We start from the raw sequence: 18,331 nt of genomic DNA on the forward strand, positions 1-18,331 counted from the left end.
CGAGGGAGGTTACTTAGGACGACACTTAGGTTACGTCTTTCAGCTTACCTCAGTCTATTACCTGCCAATTTATCTCCAGGCTAATAGATGTACAGTGTGTGTGTGTGGGTGTTTATACTGTATGTGTGCTTGTTGTTTATACGGATAGAGATGTGCCCCGTCAGCCGGTGTCAAACCATTAGTTATACTAATTGGTTCCTAGCTGTTGGTGTATCTGAATCCCTAATTCCACACCTCCTTTTTTCTTTCATTCATCCTGTTTTCCTCTTCCAACTTCTGATGTGACATTTTCTCTCAGTCATGCTTTCATCCTGCTCCGTCTCATTCCCCTCTTTTCCCTCCGCCTGTTTTGCACTCCTGGCCACACTTTTTCATTTTCCCTCTCCTCGTTTCTAAAGGGACATGAAGGAGATGAATGATGTCGGTACGCATGTCTGCTGAGATTATCGCCCAGCTTTAGGGTGTGTGAGTGCTAGAGAGAGAGATGGGAAGCAAGCGAGCAGTGCTTACACGGACATTGAAGATTGTAGGGTAAATAAATAAGCAGGCATAGCAGTCAATAGAAACCAAGATTGTGTAATAATTCTCATTTGAATCGCAGCTTCTATCAGTGTGAAGATAAGAGGAGTGGTTTGAAGGAATGCAAGGTAGAAGTAAGGGTCTGGAGGGATGGGGGGTAGAGACAGAGGAAAAGAGAAGTTCTGGTCTTTGAAAAATGGGAAAATAGCTTTCTCTCTCTAATTATTATTCTCTCTCTTTCATTTAGTTGGCTGTCTTTTTATTGGACAGTCTCTTATTCTCATTGACAGACTGTAATTTTAGTTTTTAGTATCCATTCCCTTCTGAATACTTCTCGTCTTCCCATCACTCCACAGCTGTGGGCCTCCACTGATCGTCCGCCTGTTTAAACACATTAGCCGAATCGTTTAATGGTCTTAAAACATTCTTTTGATTTTACTGAATAATGTCAATATCTGGTAAATATCATCACATTAGTGATTCAGTGGCAGCTGTTCCCAAACTAACACCCTTCAGCCCAAAGTGATTGAAACGCCTCCAAGTGAGGTTCTAGTTTCATTGGAAATAATTTAAGAAAACCTCTTTGCAGGTTGTTTTTGCACAATATTTTGGCACCAGGTCTGTAAAAGCTGCACTCGAAACCAATGACCAAAGAGATAACTTTACTTGATACCATACGTGTCTTATATCAAGTGTTTATAATGATGATATATTGATTCCACGAAGCTGCTTGATTTTATTTTGAAGATGTTGTCTTCTTTTTCTTCCTTTTGCTTAAATGCAGCTATTTGTTTCAAGGAAAGTATCCCCAAAAATGTAAACCGCTTTTTCAAATGTGCCGGTGTCATCATTTGACAGATGTTTTAGTTGTGGAGGGAAACATAATAAAATATGATATTGCAGCAAATAAGTTTTGCATTGTGTATTTTTCTATTTATTGCTGCATGCTTTGTCTTGTGTCTGTCTGTTTCTTTGTCTTCCTTTTCTCTCCACCTATCATGCCCTCTGCCTCCTTCACTCCCACTCTGCCCCTTCATCAAAAGAGATCCGTTCTAAATAGAAATTCCCTCTCTGTCTCTGTAGATCTTTCTTGATGACAACCCTAGTCGACCACAGAGTATAGTCATCCCCTACGGCAATGTGCTCTCTCTTCCTCTGTATCCACAACCCCGGTTTCTTTTCTTTCTTTTTTTCTGAAAATGTAACTTTCCAGACTCTTTTTTTCTATTTGTATTTTAGGCACCAAGACGATCTATGTGAACTGAGTCCTAGAGCAGTAACATCAACTTCTCTGTCGCCATTTTCATGTTTTATGTATTATTTTATTGTTGTTCTTCTTTCTTTTCTTTCTTTTGTTCTCCAAGTTTTCTAAATAACTTTTCTTTTATTTCCACAGATCTTTTTAGACGCCGGGACCATCAGACTGGGCAACATTCCCCTCGGCAGTGCTGTGGATCCCCTGGAGGGGGCGCCGGCGGGCACAACCTACACCAAACAGACTGTGTACGAGCTTTGTGCCTGCGCTAATGGCAAGCTCTACCTGTCCCCGGCTGAGAAAGGCTCCACCTGCCAAACCACCAGTAACTTTTGTCTGTGGAGCTGAAAGTGGGAGGTGGACAGACACCCGGGACCTATGGACGATTAGAGTTTGAAGCTAACACTGGCCAACTGACTGAATCCACTTGGATCATGGCTTGGTGGGAACCTAATGCCAGCTAACAGAAGAAGCAACATGGATAGTGGCATGGCGAGAAGTTCATGTCTGTTAACCAATCGAATTCTAGGGATTACAGCTTGGAAGAAAGCTACGGCTTGCTAACAGACCAAACTAACATGGGCTGTGGCTCGGAGTGACACTAATGCCAGTTACAGGACTGAATCAACATGGACTAGACCTCGATGAGAAGCTATTGCCAGCTCACCGACCAAATTAATATGGATTGGTCAGTTGCTAATGCCAGTCAAGAAGATGGATGGACAGTCTCACTCTGGGGCTCTCGAGGACCGTCTTTGCTTTTGTTGAATTGCTGCCATGACGGTTTCTGAAAGCCACAAGGATTACATTTAAGGGTTTCCCGAGAACGGTTAACTCTCGTATGAAAAAATGTGAGTTGTGTGTTCACTCTATGACCAAAACGCTCCTGCTGTTGTTAGGATAAGCAGATAAGATGATGGACTGCATACACGCCAGCAGGGACATGGACAAAGACTCGGTTGGCTAACAGACATCAGTGTGGACTTTGGCTTAACATAAATCAGACAACGGTTTAGTCTAGTGGGAAGCTAAGGCTAGCTAACGGACCAATCTATACCAGAAAGGCCTTCCCCCTCCTCCCCCTCAAGTCTTTCAACCCAAACGTTGACGTGTGACCCTTCTACATTAATCTGCAACTGATAATGATTATGCTCTCTGACACTTTCTTTTTTTATAGGATAACTAATGCAAATAATTGTGCTTCAACCTTGCATTTACACCCCCCACACACACACACATATTTTCTATTTTTTTTTTATCAATTTATTTGTCTTTTATTCAGATACCATTTTGCTTTTTATTCCCTTTGCATCCTGGTGTTTTTCTTTCAACATCCTTATAATCCTTTATCTTTACATATTTTGCTGCTGCTCTGTTTTATCCTTCCTCCATGCTCGAGTTGTTTTGTTCCGTCTCTGCACCTACATGCACTGGACGAGTAAAGAAACATCCATCCTCTTCTAGCGGTCTGGTTGAAAAAAAAAAAAAAACAGAAGATATGTTCTATCTGCTTTTCTTCCAGTGGTCTAGTGAAAACATGTTTGCGGCCATCGGTACCAGATGCAACGTTTCTTCCCCTCACAGCCTGGAGTCATTCTGTCTCTGCATATGATGCTTTCTCGTTAGAGAGAGAAATAAATGGAACAAGAAGAGGAACGGGAGTGTTTAATTAAGGTTCAGTTAGGTGCTACAGCACAGCGACTAGTTTATGGTATGGGGTCAAACCTGGCAGGTAGAGGCAGCAGTCTGGACACAACCAGACCTATTTTGATTTTTTTATGGAGAATTATACATCTTCATCCTGTGTTCCTTGACAGTCAGACCTTTTTTCACTCTTTTTGCATGACCTTTCTGCTCGAGTTATCAAGCCCTCTTCCTTCTCAGTCATGTCGATCTTCTCTGACATTGAGGAATATTTCCGCCCAGCAGTTACATTTCCCTATTGTCTTATTTTTTAACCGTCACTCATCAAATGACATGACTCAATGTTATTTCTTCACTCTTTAAAGGTGCAATGTGTAAGATATGGCCAGAATTTTATTTAAAAAATAAACTAACATTACAAAATCATAGAATGTGAAGAGGTGACAGTGTTGACATTATGACAAAGATGTATTTTCTTGTAGAGAATGAGCATGCTAACAAACTAGCCCTGGCCCTACTTTCTTGTAATACCACTTGTTCCTTGAGAGGCGATAGTGTGTCGCGGTAGCGCCTCATCCAGAGAATGAAGAAGTGGAGCTTGGTCGAGGGCATGTCAAAAATACATCAATGGTCAGTGGGTGTTGTAGTTTGTTTATTGGATCAAATTAAAAGTGGCAAAAACCAGAAAACTACACCCTCGCCTGTCGGGGAGGACAGAATCAAAGTCGTTCCCTTGTCTCTTCTAAGCAAGTAAATAAACTATCAAAGTGTAACATTACACATACCGTACAGCCCTGACTTGTGTCAGAGTGAACACACTAACATATTGGCCAAAGTCACATGTCATTTTATCGGTTTCTCAGAATTTCATTAGCTTGGTTAAATTGTGTGTATTTCTTTTAACTGGTGACTGTAAATTTGGATTGTATGAACCCAATGGTAGGAGTGAAATGCTGCCCCCTACTTTGAAGCAGGTGGCCCGGTACTACATGTTGCACCTTTAATATCCTTTGGCCATTCCAACTCAAATATCAGGAAAAATGTCCCTTGGCTCTCACACTATGCCCCGTTTCAAAAGGTTCTGCAACCTAAGCAAGAAAAGTCAAGAAGGTCCAAAATATGACTTTGGGGATTATTTTTGATGTATTAAATCAGTGTCAGATGGGGGGAGTCAGAGTGAATGGCCTTGGGCCAGTTAACCTAGCACCCAACCTCTGCAATGTCTGGAAATCAGTTGATTTGTGTGGTCCCCATGGAAGGAATAGTGGATGCATTTAGTTTAGTTATGTGTATGAACTCAACTGGATGAAGGCCCTGAGGCGTACTTTTTTTTTTTTTAAACAACAAAAGTGATACACAGGTGCCTTTGCTGCTGTTGGTAAAAGCACATCACAGTCTGAACGTTCACACTACCCTCAGTGGACCATCTGCAATGTCTCTGGAAAAACTATATTTATCAATCTACCTATCTAGCTATTTGGTTTTCTGTCTTTTCCCTCCCCTTCTCTCCTGGTTTTGTAGAACTCTCAGTATATTCAGCTGAAAAAAAGGACAACTCGATCCTGGTTAAAGTTTAATTTTCTGATGTGTTCCCTTATGGTTTTATTCTTGATAATAAAAAAGCACAAATTATGCCATGTATATAACAATACCAATAAAAGACAAAATAAAATATTGTTTTTAAAGAGAATCTCTGGAGTCTTCTGTGAAATTTGTCATTATCACTTCCATGTTTCTTTGTCACCTGATGATTCTATCCTAAATCAATTTTACATGTTGCTGACAGCTCTACATTATTTCATATGATTTATTTTCATTTCAATGTACTGTTGCTTTAGAGAGATATCCTGACACAAGACAAAACATAATAAGTAATAGATTAAGGTTTTACTATGAACTGTCTTAATTACAAATCTGTTGCTACTGACTCAATGTGTCCTCCTCCACACAGTTTTAAATAAAATAAAATAAAAATAGGCCGTGTAGTTTCCAGCTGTCTCCCCCTTCCCTGTATTCCTGGCACTCTCTCTCTCTCTCTCTCTCTCTCTCTCTCTCTCTCTCTCTCTCTCTCTCTCTCTCTGTGCCTCCCTTCCTGGCTCTCCCCTGATTATTGCTCATTCACCTCACCTGTCCAGTCTGCACAGCTGCTTTCCATCAACTCCTCAACTCCGCAGTACATCTCCGGTTCTCCACACACTCATTGCCAGATCATCATCTCACCTACTGTGACTCATCAGCCTTCCTGCCTGCCTGGTTCAACTGTGCATTTTTTTGAAGATTAGCTAGCACTAAGTGCAGTAAAATCTGTCTGAATAGGCTGGTTTATTCTGCTCATATTCTCAATAACAAGCTTCAACTTAGCTTATTGTTGTTTGGCTGCAGCAGTCTTAACTTGATGGATGATTCACAGCAGCACACAACCCCCTTCCTTCTCATGCAGCTTTCGGATGTTATCAACCCTAAAACGTAAAATGGTTGAGAAATTCACACACGGGGATAAACTTAAATAAAGGGCACTCAGTGGCCAGCACTTTATTTTATGGTCATTTCAAATGTGCCCATTGACCCATAAGCCTGTTGACTGTAATGGGATAACTGTATAAAAGTGAGCACAAGCAGTATCTCCCCTCTTCTGTAGCACGCAGACCTTCTCTGTCCTCAGTTCATTTTACATCGTTAATTTAAAATGTTCAAACCTATTTTTTCCGAGTTCCTACAGTTCCTACACGTTACCAGTTGTGGTGTCTTTATCCATTCCAGGTGGAGCTATTATTAGTATGTTGTTTTTTCTCCCAAACTATGGCTCTACTGTGACAGCTTATTTTGAGACATAGATAGATGTTAGTAAGAAAAACGTCTTCAAGTGTCTTAAAGTATAGTTTTCTTTTGAGGAGCACATGTTCACCCTGAGAAACGAATGACAAACGAGTGACAAAACGTACGATATCAATAGTCGTGACCAAAAGTCAGCCCTACCTACTGATGTTAAATTAAGTAAAACCCATTGAGTCTCCCATGCAACTATAGACACTGGGAGTTTTGATTGTACCCACTGAATCTAATTTGCACATTCAATCTTGTGGATTTTAAAACCAATGAATTGGCAAATTGGATAAGAAACACAGCATCCATTTGTAATATCTTAAATTTATTTGCTGCAAAGTCCATGGGGAGCTCATTCATCAAGTCAGCTCAAACAAATGAGACTGAACTGAATTTCTTAGTTAGCTGGGTGGTTAAAGACGCTATGATGGTTTATTAACATGCAAGAAGCCCTAAACCTTCTGAAGCAAAGCTTTTTTAAAAGCTAATTGACTGGCAGTGAGGTCTGTAGGGCAGCTGGTGACAATCCAGCTGCATAACAGAGCCAGAGACCATCTTGCAAAGGGATCACACCCATCATGATGCCAAAGCAGACCAGGGATGTAAAGTGGGGAGGGCCAGTGACTTTTGCCGCCCTTGGTCAGACCCCACCCATCTTCAAACTCACCCTTCATTTTGATCTCAACTACAAACACGTAAAGTCTCATGACATCTGCAGTGTGATCACAGTGACAAAATCTGTCAACAGACAGAAATACAAACGTCTGGCAAAGTCCTCAAACCACCTCGGTGGTAGTTCATCATAGAGTAGGTGTCTGCAGGACCACGTTTCACCATGATGACTCACACAGACTCACAAAAGGAAAACCATACCATATCTGTATTGCTCTTGGTGGTTATGTAAACAGATACCTGGACAGGTTAGACCAAAAGTATCTGCATAAATGATAATCAACAAATACATACTGAATCAAATGACTAAAACGACCTTGAATATTCAATATATTGACAGGTGACTTATCAAGTAGGAGACTTACTTACTTAATGTGAAAATCACTTTAACGGTGTAAAATACATATTTATCTTTTAAGAAAAAAGGAGAGCATAATTAACCTATGTTGACAACCATCAAACATAAAAAGGTTAGATAGGAGAGAGAGTGTTTAAAGTGATGGTTCGGAGTGAAATGAACCCTAGGTAATTTCCACCATGACATCCAGCCAAATACCCCCTCAGAAGCATTTTTAGCGATGGTCAGCATTGGTCAAGATAGCCACTATCAGCCGAATGGCTTAGTACTAGCGCTATGGTACTGGGGGTATATCTCGTAAATTACCCCACTAATAATGCATGGAATGTTACCAAACTTCTGCAGTAGTACACATAGGGTCTGTACTCACAAAACGAGGCATTTGAAAGCTTGTAAGTACACCAGGAGTTTATTTAAAAGCACTTGCCTGATAGCTTCTATCCTCGGCTGCTAATGCTACCGCAGCGTAGACGCTACTTCCGTGTTTACCCAGCCGATACCGTGACGCGAGTTTCACGCAAGAGTATGAAAACGTTTCGCTGAATTTTTTATAAATGCTTGTATTATCAGGTCAACACATTTTTATAAATGCTTGTATTATCAGGTCAACACTTGTCAACACTTGTTAACCTGATAATACAAGCATTTATAAAAATGTGTTGACCTGATAATACAAGCATTTATAAAAATGTGTTGACCTGATAATACAAGCTTTCAAATGCCTCGTTTTGTGAGTACAGACCCTATGTGTACTACTGCAGAAGTTTGGTAACATTCCATGCATTATTAGTGGGGTAATTTACGAGATAATCAAGATGTACCATCGCGCTAGTACTAAGCCATTCGGCTGATAGCCCTATCTTGACTAATGCTGACCATCACTAAAAATGCTTCCGAGGGGGTGTTTGGCTGGATGTCATGGTGGAAATGACCTAGGGTTAATTTCACTACAAACCATCACTTTAAGGACAATCATCAGAAATGGATCTTCAGGGAGCACGAGGGTGTCGAGTGGCTTTGAGTGGATTCAAATGTTCTCATCCAGGTTTCATTTGCCGCTCATGAAACAAGGACGCACAGAGCTCCGACCACAACCGGCCACTCGGGCATCACCTTGTGTCCTAACTTGTTTACCTGAAAAACAAGAGTGGACTTCAGGTGCCTTGCTGATTTCGCTGCAGTTAGCACGATCATACACGTCCACAGTGTTGGAGGATATACAGTCCAAATGATCATTATCGATAAACAGACACATTGTCCAGAGTGTTACCGTGGGACAGTGGTTGACTCATTGTGTTGCAGTGTCAAATGGCAGCATTCACATCAGCTGCCCTGACAACCCTTTCCTTATCTATGACACACACACACACACACACACACACACACACACACACACACACACACACACACACAAGCAGAGGCCCAGCATTGTCGAATGGATGATGAAAGTGTGTATTTGAACGAGGAGCGCTGTCAAAGCCAGCAGAAGAGGGAGATAATATTCTCTCATTTCCTCGTTGCTTGTTGAGACACATTACCGAGGGGAGGAGAACCGTTCGGTTAATCACTATGTATGAGAGAAGAAAGGAGGGGAGAGACAAGACGAAAATAGAAAGAGGATGGATGATGGTGGAGGTGAGATAAGGTGCTCGTGTTTCCATGAATGGCCGACACATTTTTTTGGTCATTTGGTAACCAGAGGAGGCTTGTGAAATAGGTTGAAGAGTGAGTAACTGAATTATCAGTCGACGTTGTGAGGGCTGGCATCAGTCGTGAGCTGCCTCGATCAACTCCTCTAATCCTTCGTACCTGCTAGCATAGTGTCATAAAGCAGAGCAGAGTACAAACTGGCTAACCGAAGCAATAAAGGAAAAAGTGTCCCAAGGTGGTCTCGTAAATGCAGAGAAGAAATGTGTTATAGCTCCCCAACGCAGGCCTGTTTGTCTTCCTCTATGGTGAAAACACGTTTAGAAGCTGTTTTCTCTGTGCAATGACATGCATTATTTAATTAATAAATGGATTTTGTTCCTTAAAACTATCATCTTGTTGTGACTCCATAAACCCAGCCTTGTAGATGAGGACAGTACTCCTGAGGGATTTCACTGAAGAGGAGATACTAGTTTAAAATGTCCTGATGATCTGTGTGATCTACTACTGCATCCGCAGGATGTTACAGTCCATGTCCTATACTTAGGCTGACGTGCAGATGTGGGTGAAAAATCTGTTCAGCCATTTACATTTACATTTGCATTTAGGCTACGGCATTTAGCAGACACTTTTGTCCAAAGCGACTTACAGCCATGAAGAAAAAGAAAACACACAGAGCTGCTGGGAAGTCGATGAATTGTTTCTTCCTACTGTCTTACATGATCCCCAGCGTGTCACTGCACCATCGGCAGGATAAAGACAAGTAACATGCATGCTGTGTTTGCAATGTTAAATAATGTAGTCAAGCTCTTTAAAAGTTTTCCAAGAAGGTCAAAGTCTAGTAGACAGAATTTTCAATAAAGAAAATTAGGTAAAGTCATATTCTTTAGTGTCCTTTTTATCTAAAAAAAAAGGGAATCGATCAGTGTGTGACACAAGTGTGAGAAAATAGAGAAGTGTATGTCTTAGGTCTTATTATATGAATTGTCAGCTGTGGGACACTATTAACCTCAGCTGTTAACACAGGAAACATGCATAGCTGCTTCATCCTTCATGTGTGTCAGTTAAGTTCCGCTTTTTATTGTCTTCGACCACCAACAACCTTATGTTACTTGTTGATTGTTCACTTTCACTTTTGACTTTTGACTTCACTGTTGTCCATTGCTAAACTCCTGCTGTTGAATGTGGCTTTTCATTTTGTGTGCTGCCACGGTTTTACACCGTGTGCGTGCATGTGTGTGTGTGTGGTCGTGTGTGTGCATGTGTGTGTGTGTGTGCGTGTGCGTGTGTGTGTGTGTGTGTGTGTGTGTGTGTGTGTGTGATCACAGTAAAGGGAGGGGCTTCATTAAAAGTGTGTGAGGAACTGTGACATAGTACTTATAGAGACTGCTATGTGGTCCGACTGACCTGATTCCTACACTTGCTTTGCAGTTCTTTGGTCGTCTCTTTCACTAAGATGGAAATCTTTGCGTACTCTTGTCTTCTTTCTGGTGAGTTTCTGTTTTTCCTGTATTCTCCATGTTTGCACCTATTGTAGCTCGTGTGTACATGCTGTAGCTGTTAGATTATATTTTTTTGTTTTTTTATTAGCTTGTTTGAAGTTGTTTGCTTTCTGAAAAAAAATTGTGAAGTTTTGCACAATTAATAAAATGTACAAATATTACAAGAAATGTGCACATTTTAATTCACTCATGCATTGACAGGAAAACAATGACAAACATGATTTTATTTATTTCCACTTGCAGCTCTGATTGTTGTGGAGATGAAGACTCTCAACATAAATGGCCGTGTTGGGGGAAATGTGACATTCAAATGCTCAGACTGGGGCACTTTTAGAAGTGTAAAAACTAATGATAAGTACTTTTGTGTCAGTCCATGCAAAGACATCATCATCAAAGCAGCATTTAAAAATACTACACATAAGAATAGAATAGAGTTAACTAACGGAGGAAACGAGTTATTTGTTACCATCACTAATCTCCAAATGTCAGACTCCGGATCATATCATTGCGGAGTGGAAAGATTCGGCCCTGATGCGTACATAGATGTGAATCTCATCGTTTTAGATGGTAAGTTTTTGCTGCTAATTCTCACTCCTTTGTCAAAAAGTAATAAGTGTCCAAATTGTTGATGAATGAAGACTGTGTGTGTTATTTTCAGTTAAGTTCTCCAGTCCCAAGACGACTCAAAAACCAGTCACCGTTGGTTCCACGCTCTCATTTGCAGTCAGAAACGGCTCCTTTTTGTCTTCAAGCAGCTCAGATATTATGACCGATCTGTCGACATCACACACAAGCTTTCATTCTACAACACCTGTTGCATCAGCAACACAAGGTGCCGGTAGGAAGTGCCCTCATCTGAACTTCCTAAATTACTTATTCAGTGACCTGTAATGTACATATTAATGTTATTGCTAGCAAGTTTATTATAATGAAGATACAACAGTACAGACAATATGAGTTTCTGGGTTGTGCACAGTATGATGGGATGTGATCAAGCTTTGTTTATCTGTCTTCCTCTTTCTGTGTCTTTTCCAGGAAGTGTGCCGTATTTGGTTGTTGGTGTCGTTGCATTAATAGCCATACTCATGGTCTTACTGAAGCTTCTGAGAAAGACGGTGAGGAAGGAACTGAATGTTGTGTCCAGTGCTGATGTGCCACTGGAAGGCACACAAGACGTGAGTTTTCTTTGGTTCTGAGTCTGTGTGACCGGCGAAGGGTTTCTCTTGGCTATTAGCTTGCTTGAAGTACTTACAAATGAGGCTCAGGCATTTTCCCTCACAGCTCTCGCATTCTTTTCTCATTTCCTACTTTAAATGCCGTTTATACATAGTGTCATATCACAACAAAAGTTATCTCAGGACACTTTACACATCGAGCAGGACTGGAACACCCTCAATACATTTTCAAAGTCCCAACATCACCAAGGAGCATGGACATTTATATTAATATTATAACAACAAAAGAGAGAAGAACATAGATGCAGCAGGATTATATGAGGACTTGTATCATCATTTGGACACAAAGCAAAGCATAACATTCTGACAGAAGAGCTGCAGAGAAATGAGAGGATCAGGTCTGTTTTCAGCTCATAACGCTGGTCTGCCATATCAAGGCAACTTTGTGTTGACAAAACCAGTATACAATATTGTGTTTCATTGCCATGGCGATAACACACAGCTTTATTCTTCTATTGATCTCAGCAAGAGTTTCCATCTTGATAACCCAGACAATTATCTTTCTGACATTCAAACTGGATGTCACTAAGTTCCCCACAAACTCACCAGAAGTTATCGTATCAGCCCAGCAACTGCAGTTACACAGGTCAGGATAACAACTTGTTTCTATTATCACTTCAAAAGCAGCAGAAGAGCAGTAGTCATCTTCAACATGGAGATGGCATCAAGAATGTGTAATCAGGGCGGCCGTGCTTTTACTAAAACAGATTCTTAAGCAGGGCTGACTTTAATCAGAGATCAGACTTACACCTTCAATAAGAAATCACCTTTAATATGTTGTTTTTGTGGAATTTTCTTTAAATTGTTGTATTGTTTCCCACTTTTTGTAGAATTAAGATTGTTTTTTTTTCTCAAATTTGATTGATTGCATTTCTTTGTGCTAAACCACCTTGTTTTAGTTTTGCTGAAGTTAGTTTAACTGTATTTTTCTCTCTCACCTTTTTCTATTTCAAGGACATTGAACCTGATGAAATAAGAGCTGAAGACCCGATTGACACAGAGAGCGTTTATGCAAATTATTCTTACCACCATTGCACTGAATTAGCAGCTGAGAGTGGTGGCTATTCAAAAGTTGTTAAACCAAATTCAGCTTCCAGGTGTGAGGTCACTTCCAGGGGGGCGTGTGCAGAGAACACCAGTGACTTGGTGTACTCTGTTGCTCAACTGCCCAAAAAGCAAATTGAACTCACTGGACAATCTAACCGAAATCAATGGGAAAGCAATGAAAATGACTGTCTCTATTCCCTAGCTCAACTACCATAGGAAACCTGAAGGAGGCTGCCATGGTCAAAATGCAGGAAAATGAGCTGTCTTTATTGTACTTTTTTAAAATTTTTGTACAGAAATGTAAAGATATGTGACATAAACTAGACAGAACTAGAAAGAGAAGGAAAGGGAATAAACAATTTAGCATCTGTACACCAGCCTCTCCTCTATCCATAATATCATCAATATATTGTGATTCATTCTCTGGTTCAGCATTACTTTTAAGTTAATGCTTTTACCTCCTCTTTAATTCTCTTCAACCACCAACCACTCATATTGAGGTTACTAATGTTACTTGTTGATTGTTCACGTTTGTCTTTGTTGTTCATTTCTACATGACTACTGTGTGAATGGTCCTTTAATTTCAATGAAGTGTATTTTACTTCAGTTTGCAAGCTTCATTTATTGCCATCCTTTAATTTGTGATTCCACATTGAAATGTGAGTGGTAATACCGTTTTTCTTCATAAGAAAAAAACAAATAGTATTGGTTCTATTTTAATACTATTATCAGTATTATTATCATAGATACTATCCATCCATCCATCCATCCATTTTAATAAGAATAATAATAATAACTTGGATTTATATAGCGCCTTTCGTAGTACTCAAGGTCGCTTCACAAAAAGTGTGTGTGTGTGTGTGTGGGGAGGGGGGGGGGGGGGGGGGGGGGTTAGGGATCAAAGGACTTAGCGCAAAGAAATGTTTTGAGGTGCTTTTTGAACATGGGCAGGGATGAGGCAGAGCGGATGTGGAGTGGGAGACTATTCCAGTTTGTAGGGGCATGGGCAGAGAAAGCCCTGTCCCCAAATGTTCGCAACCTTGTGCGGGGTATTGCCAGCAGGTCCTCGTCAGAGGACCGCAGGGAACGTGACTGAGTGTAGGGGTGGAGGAGATCCTTGAGGTATTGTGGTGAGAGTCCATGGAGAGCTTTGTAGGTGAGCAGGAGGATCTTGTAGGTGATGCGTGACTTGCCTGGCAACCAGTGGAGCTGTTGGAGGATGGGAGTGATATTCTGCCAGGGCTTGGTGTTGGTTAGAACCCTGGCAGCTGAGTTCTGGACACGCTGGAGCCTGCTAAGGTCCTTGGCGGGCAGTCCAGGCAGGACACCATTGCAGTAGTCCAGGCGGGAGGTGATGAAGGCGTGGATGAGTGTTTCTGTGACTGAGTGCGTGAGAGAGGGCCGGAGTCGTGAGATGTTTCTGAGGTGATATAAGGCAGACTTGGTGGTGTTGCTGATGTGAGACCGGAAGGAGAGAGTGGAGTCCAGGACGACGCCCAGGTTTTCTACTGCTTATCCTGTATTCAGGGTCGCGGGGGGGCTGGAACCGATCCCAGCTGTCATTGGGCAAAGGCAGGGTACACCCTGGACAGGACGCCAGTCTATCACAGGGCTGACATGTAGAGACAAACAACCATTCACACTCACATTCACACCTACGGGCAATTTAGAGTCACCAATTAACCTATCCCCATCCTGCATGTCTTTGGACTGTGGGAGGAAGCCGGAGAACCCGGAGAGAACCCACACTTACACGGGGAGAACATGCAAACTCCACACAGAAGGAACCCTGGGCCGACCCGGGGATCGAACCTCACTCTTGCTGTGAGGCGAGAGTGTTACCCACTACACCACCGTGCAGCCCATCATAGATACTATTGACAACTAAACATAGAGCCAATGTTATGTTCATCCACAGAGGACCAAGACCAAGTCCACAACACACTCACCCCATACAACTGTGTCACAAACGGACTGACTGATGGAGGGTTTGAAATAGTTCCACATTTCTGAATGCAATTAGTTCTAAAGGATTTAATTAAATGTGTATTCTCCACGTAAGTTGTGAAGCTGTATTGTCTCTTTAGGTGTTCACAACTTTTCTTTTTGTTTTAGAGACATTGGAAGAGTGTATTACAAAATAAAGTAATCATAAAACCTGACAGTAGATAATGTATTGTTTTCAATGTATGTAGTCAAGTATGTTCTATGTTTGTGCCACTCTGTTAAACACAGGCTCAGTTCGCTGAATAGTTGACTGGATGTTGCACTTTGTTAACCAACATAACTAGAAATAACAAACACATTCTGTGGGCTGCCACGGTTTTACACTGTGTGTGTGTGTGTGTGTGTGTGTGTGTGTGTGTGTGTGTGTGTGTGTGTGATCAAAGTAAAGGGAGGGGCTTCATTAAAAGTGTGTGAGGAACTGTGACATAGCTCTTATAGAGACTGCTATGTGGCCCGACTGACCTGATTCCTACACTTGCTTTGCAGTTCTTTGGTCGTCTCTTTCACTAAGATGGAAATCTATACGTATTCTTGTCTTCTTTCTGGTGAGTTTCTGTTTTTTTGAAGTTGTTTGCTTTTTGAAAAATATGTTTGTGAAGTTTTGCGATCACAATTAATAAAATGTATCAATATTTCAAGAAATGTGCACATTTGAATTCACTCATGCATTGACAGGAAAACAATGACAAACATGATTTTATTTATTTCCACTTGCAGCTCTGATTGTTGTGGAGATGAAGACTCTCAACATAAATGGCCGTGTTGGGGAAAATGCGACATTCAAATGCTCAGACTGGGGCACTATTTTGTCTGTAAAAATTAATGATAAGTACTTATGTGTCAGTCCATGCAAAGACATCATCATCAAAGCAGAATTTAAAAAGACTAACCATAAGAATAGAATAGAGTTAACTAACGGAGGAAACAAGTTATTTGTTACCTTCACTAATCTCCAAAGGTCAGACTCCGGATCATATCATTGCGGAGTGGACAGAGTCGGCCCTGATGCGTACATAGATGTGAATCTCAACGTTTTAGATGGTAAGTTTTTGCTGCTAATTCTCACTCCTTTGTCAAAAAGTAATAAGTGTCCAAACTGTTGATGAATAAAGACTGTGTGTGTTATTTTCAGTTAAGTTCTCCAGTCCCAAGACGACTCAAAAACCAGTCACCGTTGGTTCCACGCTCTCATTTGCAGTCACAAACGGCTCCTTTTTATCTTCAAGCAGCTCAGATATTATGACCGATCTGTCGACATCACACGCAAGCTTTCATTCTACAACACCTGTTGCATCAGCAACACAAGGTGCCGGTAGGAAGTGCCCTCATCTGAACTTCCTTCAGTGACCTGTAATGTACATATTAATATTATTACTAGCAAGTTTCATATAATGAAGATACAACAGTACAGAGAGTATGAGTATCTGGGTTGTGCACAGTATGATGGGATGTGATCAAGCTTTGTTTATCTGTGTTCCTCTTTCTGTGTCTTTTCCAGGAAGTGCGGCGTATGTGGTTGTTGGTGTCGTTGCATTAATAACCATACTCATGGTCTTACTGAAGCTTCTGAAAAAGACGATGAGGAAGGAACTGAGTAAGGGTGCATATATGTGGTGACATCACTAAAGCCTCCACCAGACATGTGAATAAATGTCATCCTATACGTTTGCAGATGTTGTGTCCAGTGCTGATGTGCCACTAGAAGGCACACAAGAGGTGAGTTTTCTTTCATGTGGTTCTGAGTCTGTGTGACCGGCGAAGGGTTTCTGTGGCTCTCCCACAGAAACTGTCTGCTTGAAGTACTTACAAATGAGGCTTGGGCATTATACCTCACAACTCTCGCATTCTTTTCTCATTTCCTACTTTAAATGCTGTTGAGGACTCCTTTGGGGTGCTGAGCTAAACACAAGAACACATACAATACCAGGTCTTTGAAAACATCCTGTAAAAAAGGAAGCTGCTAGTGGACAAACATTTTTATATTTTCTTATTATTTGTTTTATCAAATTCAACTTTATTTTATAACATTTATATTATTATTATTTTCTTATTATTATTTAATATTATTATTATACAAATTACTTAATAAGAGATAGGACATGCACTTCCAATAAGAAATTGCAGTTAATTCGTTGTGTGTGTGATTTATTTTAACAAAATAAAAAAAATGTTTTATTGTTTCCCACTTTTTGTAGAATTAAGAATGTTTTTTTTTTCTCAAATTTGATTGATTGCATTTGTATGTGCTAAACCACCTTGTTTTAGTTTTGCTCAACTTTGTTAAACTATTTTTTCACCTTTTTCTAGTTCAAGGACATTGACCATGATGAAGACCCGACCCCAGACTGCCTTTATCCAAATCATTTTTACCACCATTACACTGTATTACCAGCTGAGAGTGGTGGCTATTCAAAAGTAATTTATTCAAATTCAGCTTCCAGGTTTGAGGTCACTACCAGGAGGGCGTGTGCAGAGAACACAGTCACAAGTCACGGTGTGTACTCTGTTGCTCAACTGCCAAAAAAGCAATCACACCTGAAGGAAGCTTCCATGGTCAAAATGCAAGAAAAGGAGCTGTCTTGATTGTTTTGATTGTACTTTTTTATTTTACTATACTAACCTTAACCCTTTTATGGAAATGTAAAGATAATGTTCTATACAATAGACAGGAAAGACAAGGATAGGAAACAAACCAATTAGCATCTGTACACATGGTCCAGCCTCTCCTCTATATATCCATAATCTCATTGCTTATGCTCCTGTCATCTGCCTGCTTGTGATGTAGTATGCAGGACAGCAGAGAAATTAAAGGAATTTAAAATATTTATTTGAAAATACATATTTATCTCTGGCATTTCATACACATCACTCCATTTCTTATTCTTTCTGTAGTATCTACTACCTTTTTAGTAAGGCTGTCAAGAAGAAACGGATGCAGCCAGTAGAAGAGGTATTATCAGAACACATAGAGGAAGACTTCCTGCCCCGAAGCCACATTATACAGCCCACAACGGCTCTACTTTCAAACTAGCCCTTTCAACACAAATCTATTAGTATCAGAACGTGAGGCGCTGTCAGTCCACTTGTTTTCTCTTTTTTTAGTAGCTGAAGCAGACAACTTGCAGGACATTGCACATAGACATATCACCCATTTTACTTTCTTTGTTTTAAATGCATTTCTGTGCATCTCTCTATGAACGCTGTTACTGAAGTAAAGTTATTAAAACAACATTTCCAAAAATTGTGAAGTTAGTTTTTTGATGAAAATTAGATTTAAGTTAATTTAAGTACATTTAATAGATATACGTGTTGTCCACTGTCATTCTCTGCTGGGTGTTGTGCACATCGTTGAGGCCTCCAGGCTGGGATATACACAGAGTTAAATACACATGCCCTGCATTAATTTGCTGGTCATTGACACAGAGGGAAAACTTGAATGAGCGGACTCGAGTGCAGAGTTCGGGATGAAGCAGTTAGTCTTTAATTTCAGTTTTACCGGACACACCGGGGAAACAAAAGGCGCCTCACGACGAGGGATGGTCTAAACTGAAACTACCTAACAACCTAGACTAAGAGATAAACTACAAAAAGGCAGAGCCAACAAAAATCACTCTTTCGAGGA

The 18,331-nt window shown here is 40.7% G+C and overlaps 3 protein-coding genes across 4 annotated transcripts in view; all 3 read left to right on the forward strand.

Annotated features, from left to right (window-relative positions):
- The window catches only part of LOC311011220 (zeta-sarcoglycan-like), a 303,588-nt gene extending 298,505 nt beyond the window's left edge, over nt 1-5,083 (forward strand). Inside the window, exon 8 of the mRNA XM_084006038.1 lies at nt 1,916-5,083. Within this exon, the coding sequence (XP_083862164.1) occupies nt 1,916-2,122 (207 nt within the window). The 3' untranslated portion in view covers nt 2,123-5,083. The remainder of the gene's footprint in view (nt 1-1,915) is intronic.
- Nucleotides 5,084-10,194: 5,111 nt separating this feature from the next.
- Nucleotides 10,195-13,531, forward strand: LOC311011219 (uncharacterized protein). Of its 2 annotated transcripts, none has more exons than XM_084006036.1 (5): nt 10,195-10,408; nt 10,664-10,987; nt 11,079-11,258; nt 11,456-11,595; nt 12,610-13,531. In XM_084006036.1, exons 1-5 carry the CDS (start codon nt 10,375-10,377, stop codon nt 12,916-12,918), a joined length of 987 nt encoding a protein of 328 aa, XP_083862162.1. In that variant the 5' UTR covers nt 10,195-10,374; the 3' UTR covers nt 12,919-13,531. The 2 variants fall into 2 exon arrangements, with proteins under 2 accessions (XP_083862162.1, XP_083862163.1); XM_084006037.1 differs by having other exon boundaries at nt 11,079-11,252.
- A 98-nt stretch (nt 13,532-13,629) lies between these two features.
- On the forward strand, nt 13,630-17,914 carry LOC311011221 (uncharacterized protein). The gene is made up of 7 exons (XM_084006039.1): nt 13,630-15,056; nt 15,093-15,254; nt 15,427-15,750; nt 15,842-16,021; nt 16,208-16,303; nt 16,382-16,425; nt 17,017-17,914. The coding sequence occupies exons 2-7, from the start codon at nt 15,221-15,223 to the stop codon at nt 17,290-17,292; spliced, it is 954 nt and encodes a 317-aa protein (XP_083862165.1). The 5' UTR covers nt 13,630-15,056; nt 15,093-15,220; the 3' UTR covers nt 17,293-17,914.
- The last annotated feature ends 417 nt before the right edge of the window (nt 17,915-18,331 follow it).

This window comes from Eutrigla gurnardus (genome assembly GCF_963514095.1).
Source record: "Eutrigla gurnardus genome assembly, chromosome: 3".
Taxonomy (NCBI): Eukaryota; Metazoa; Chordata; class Actinopteri; order Perciformes; family Triglidae; genus Eutrigla; species Eutrigla gurnardus.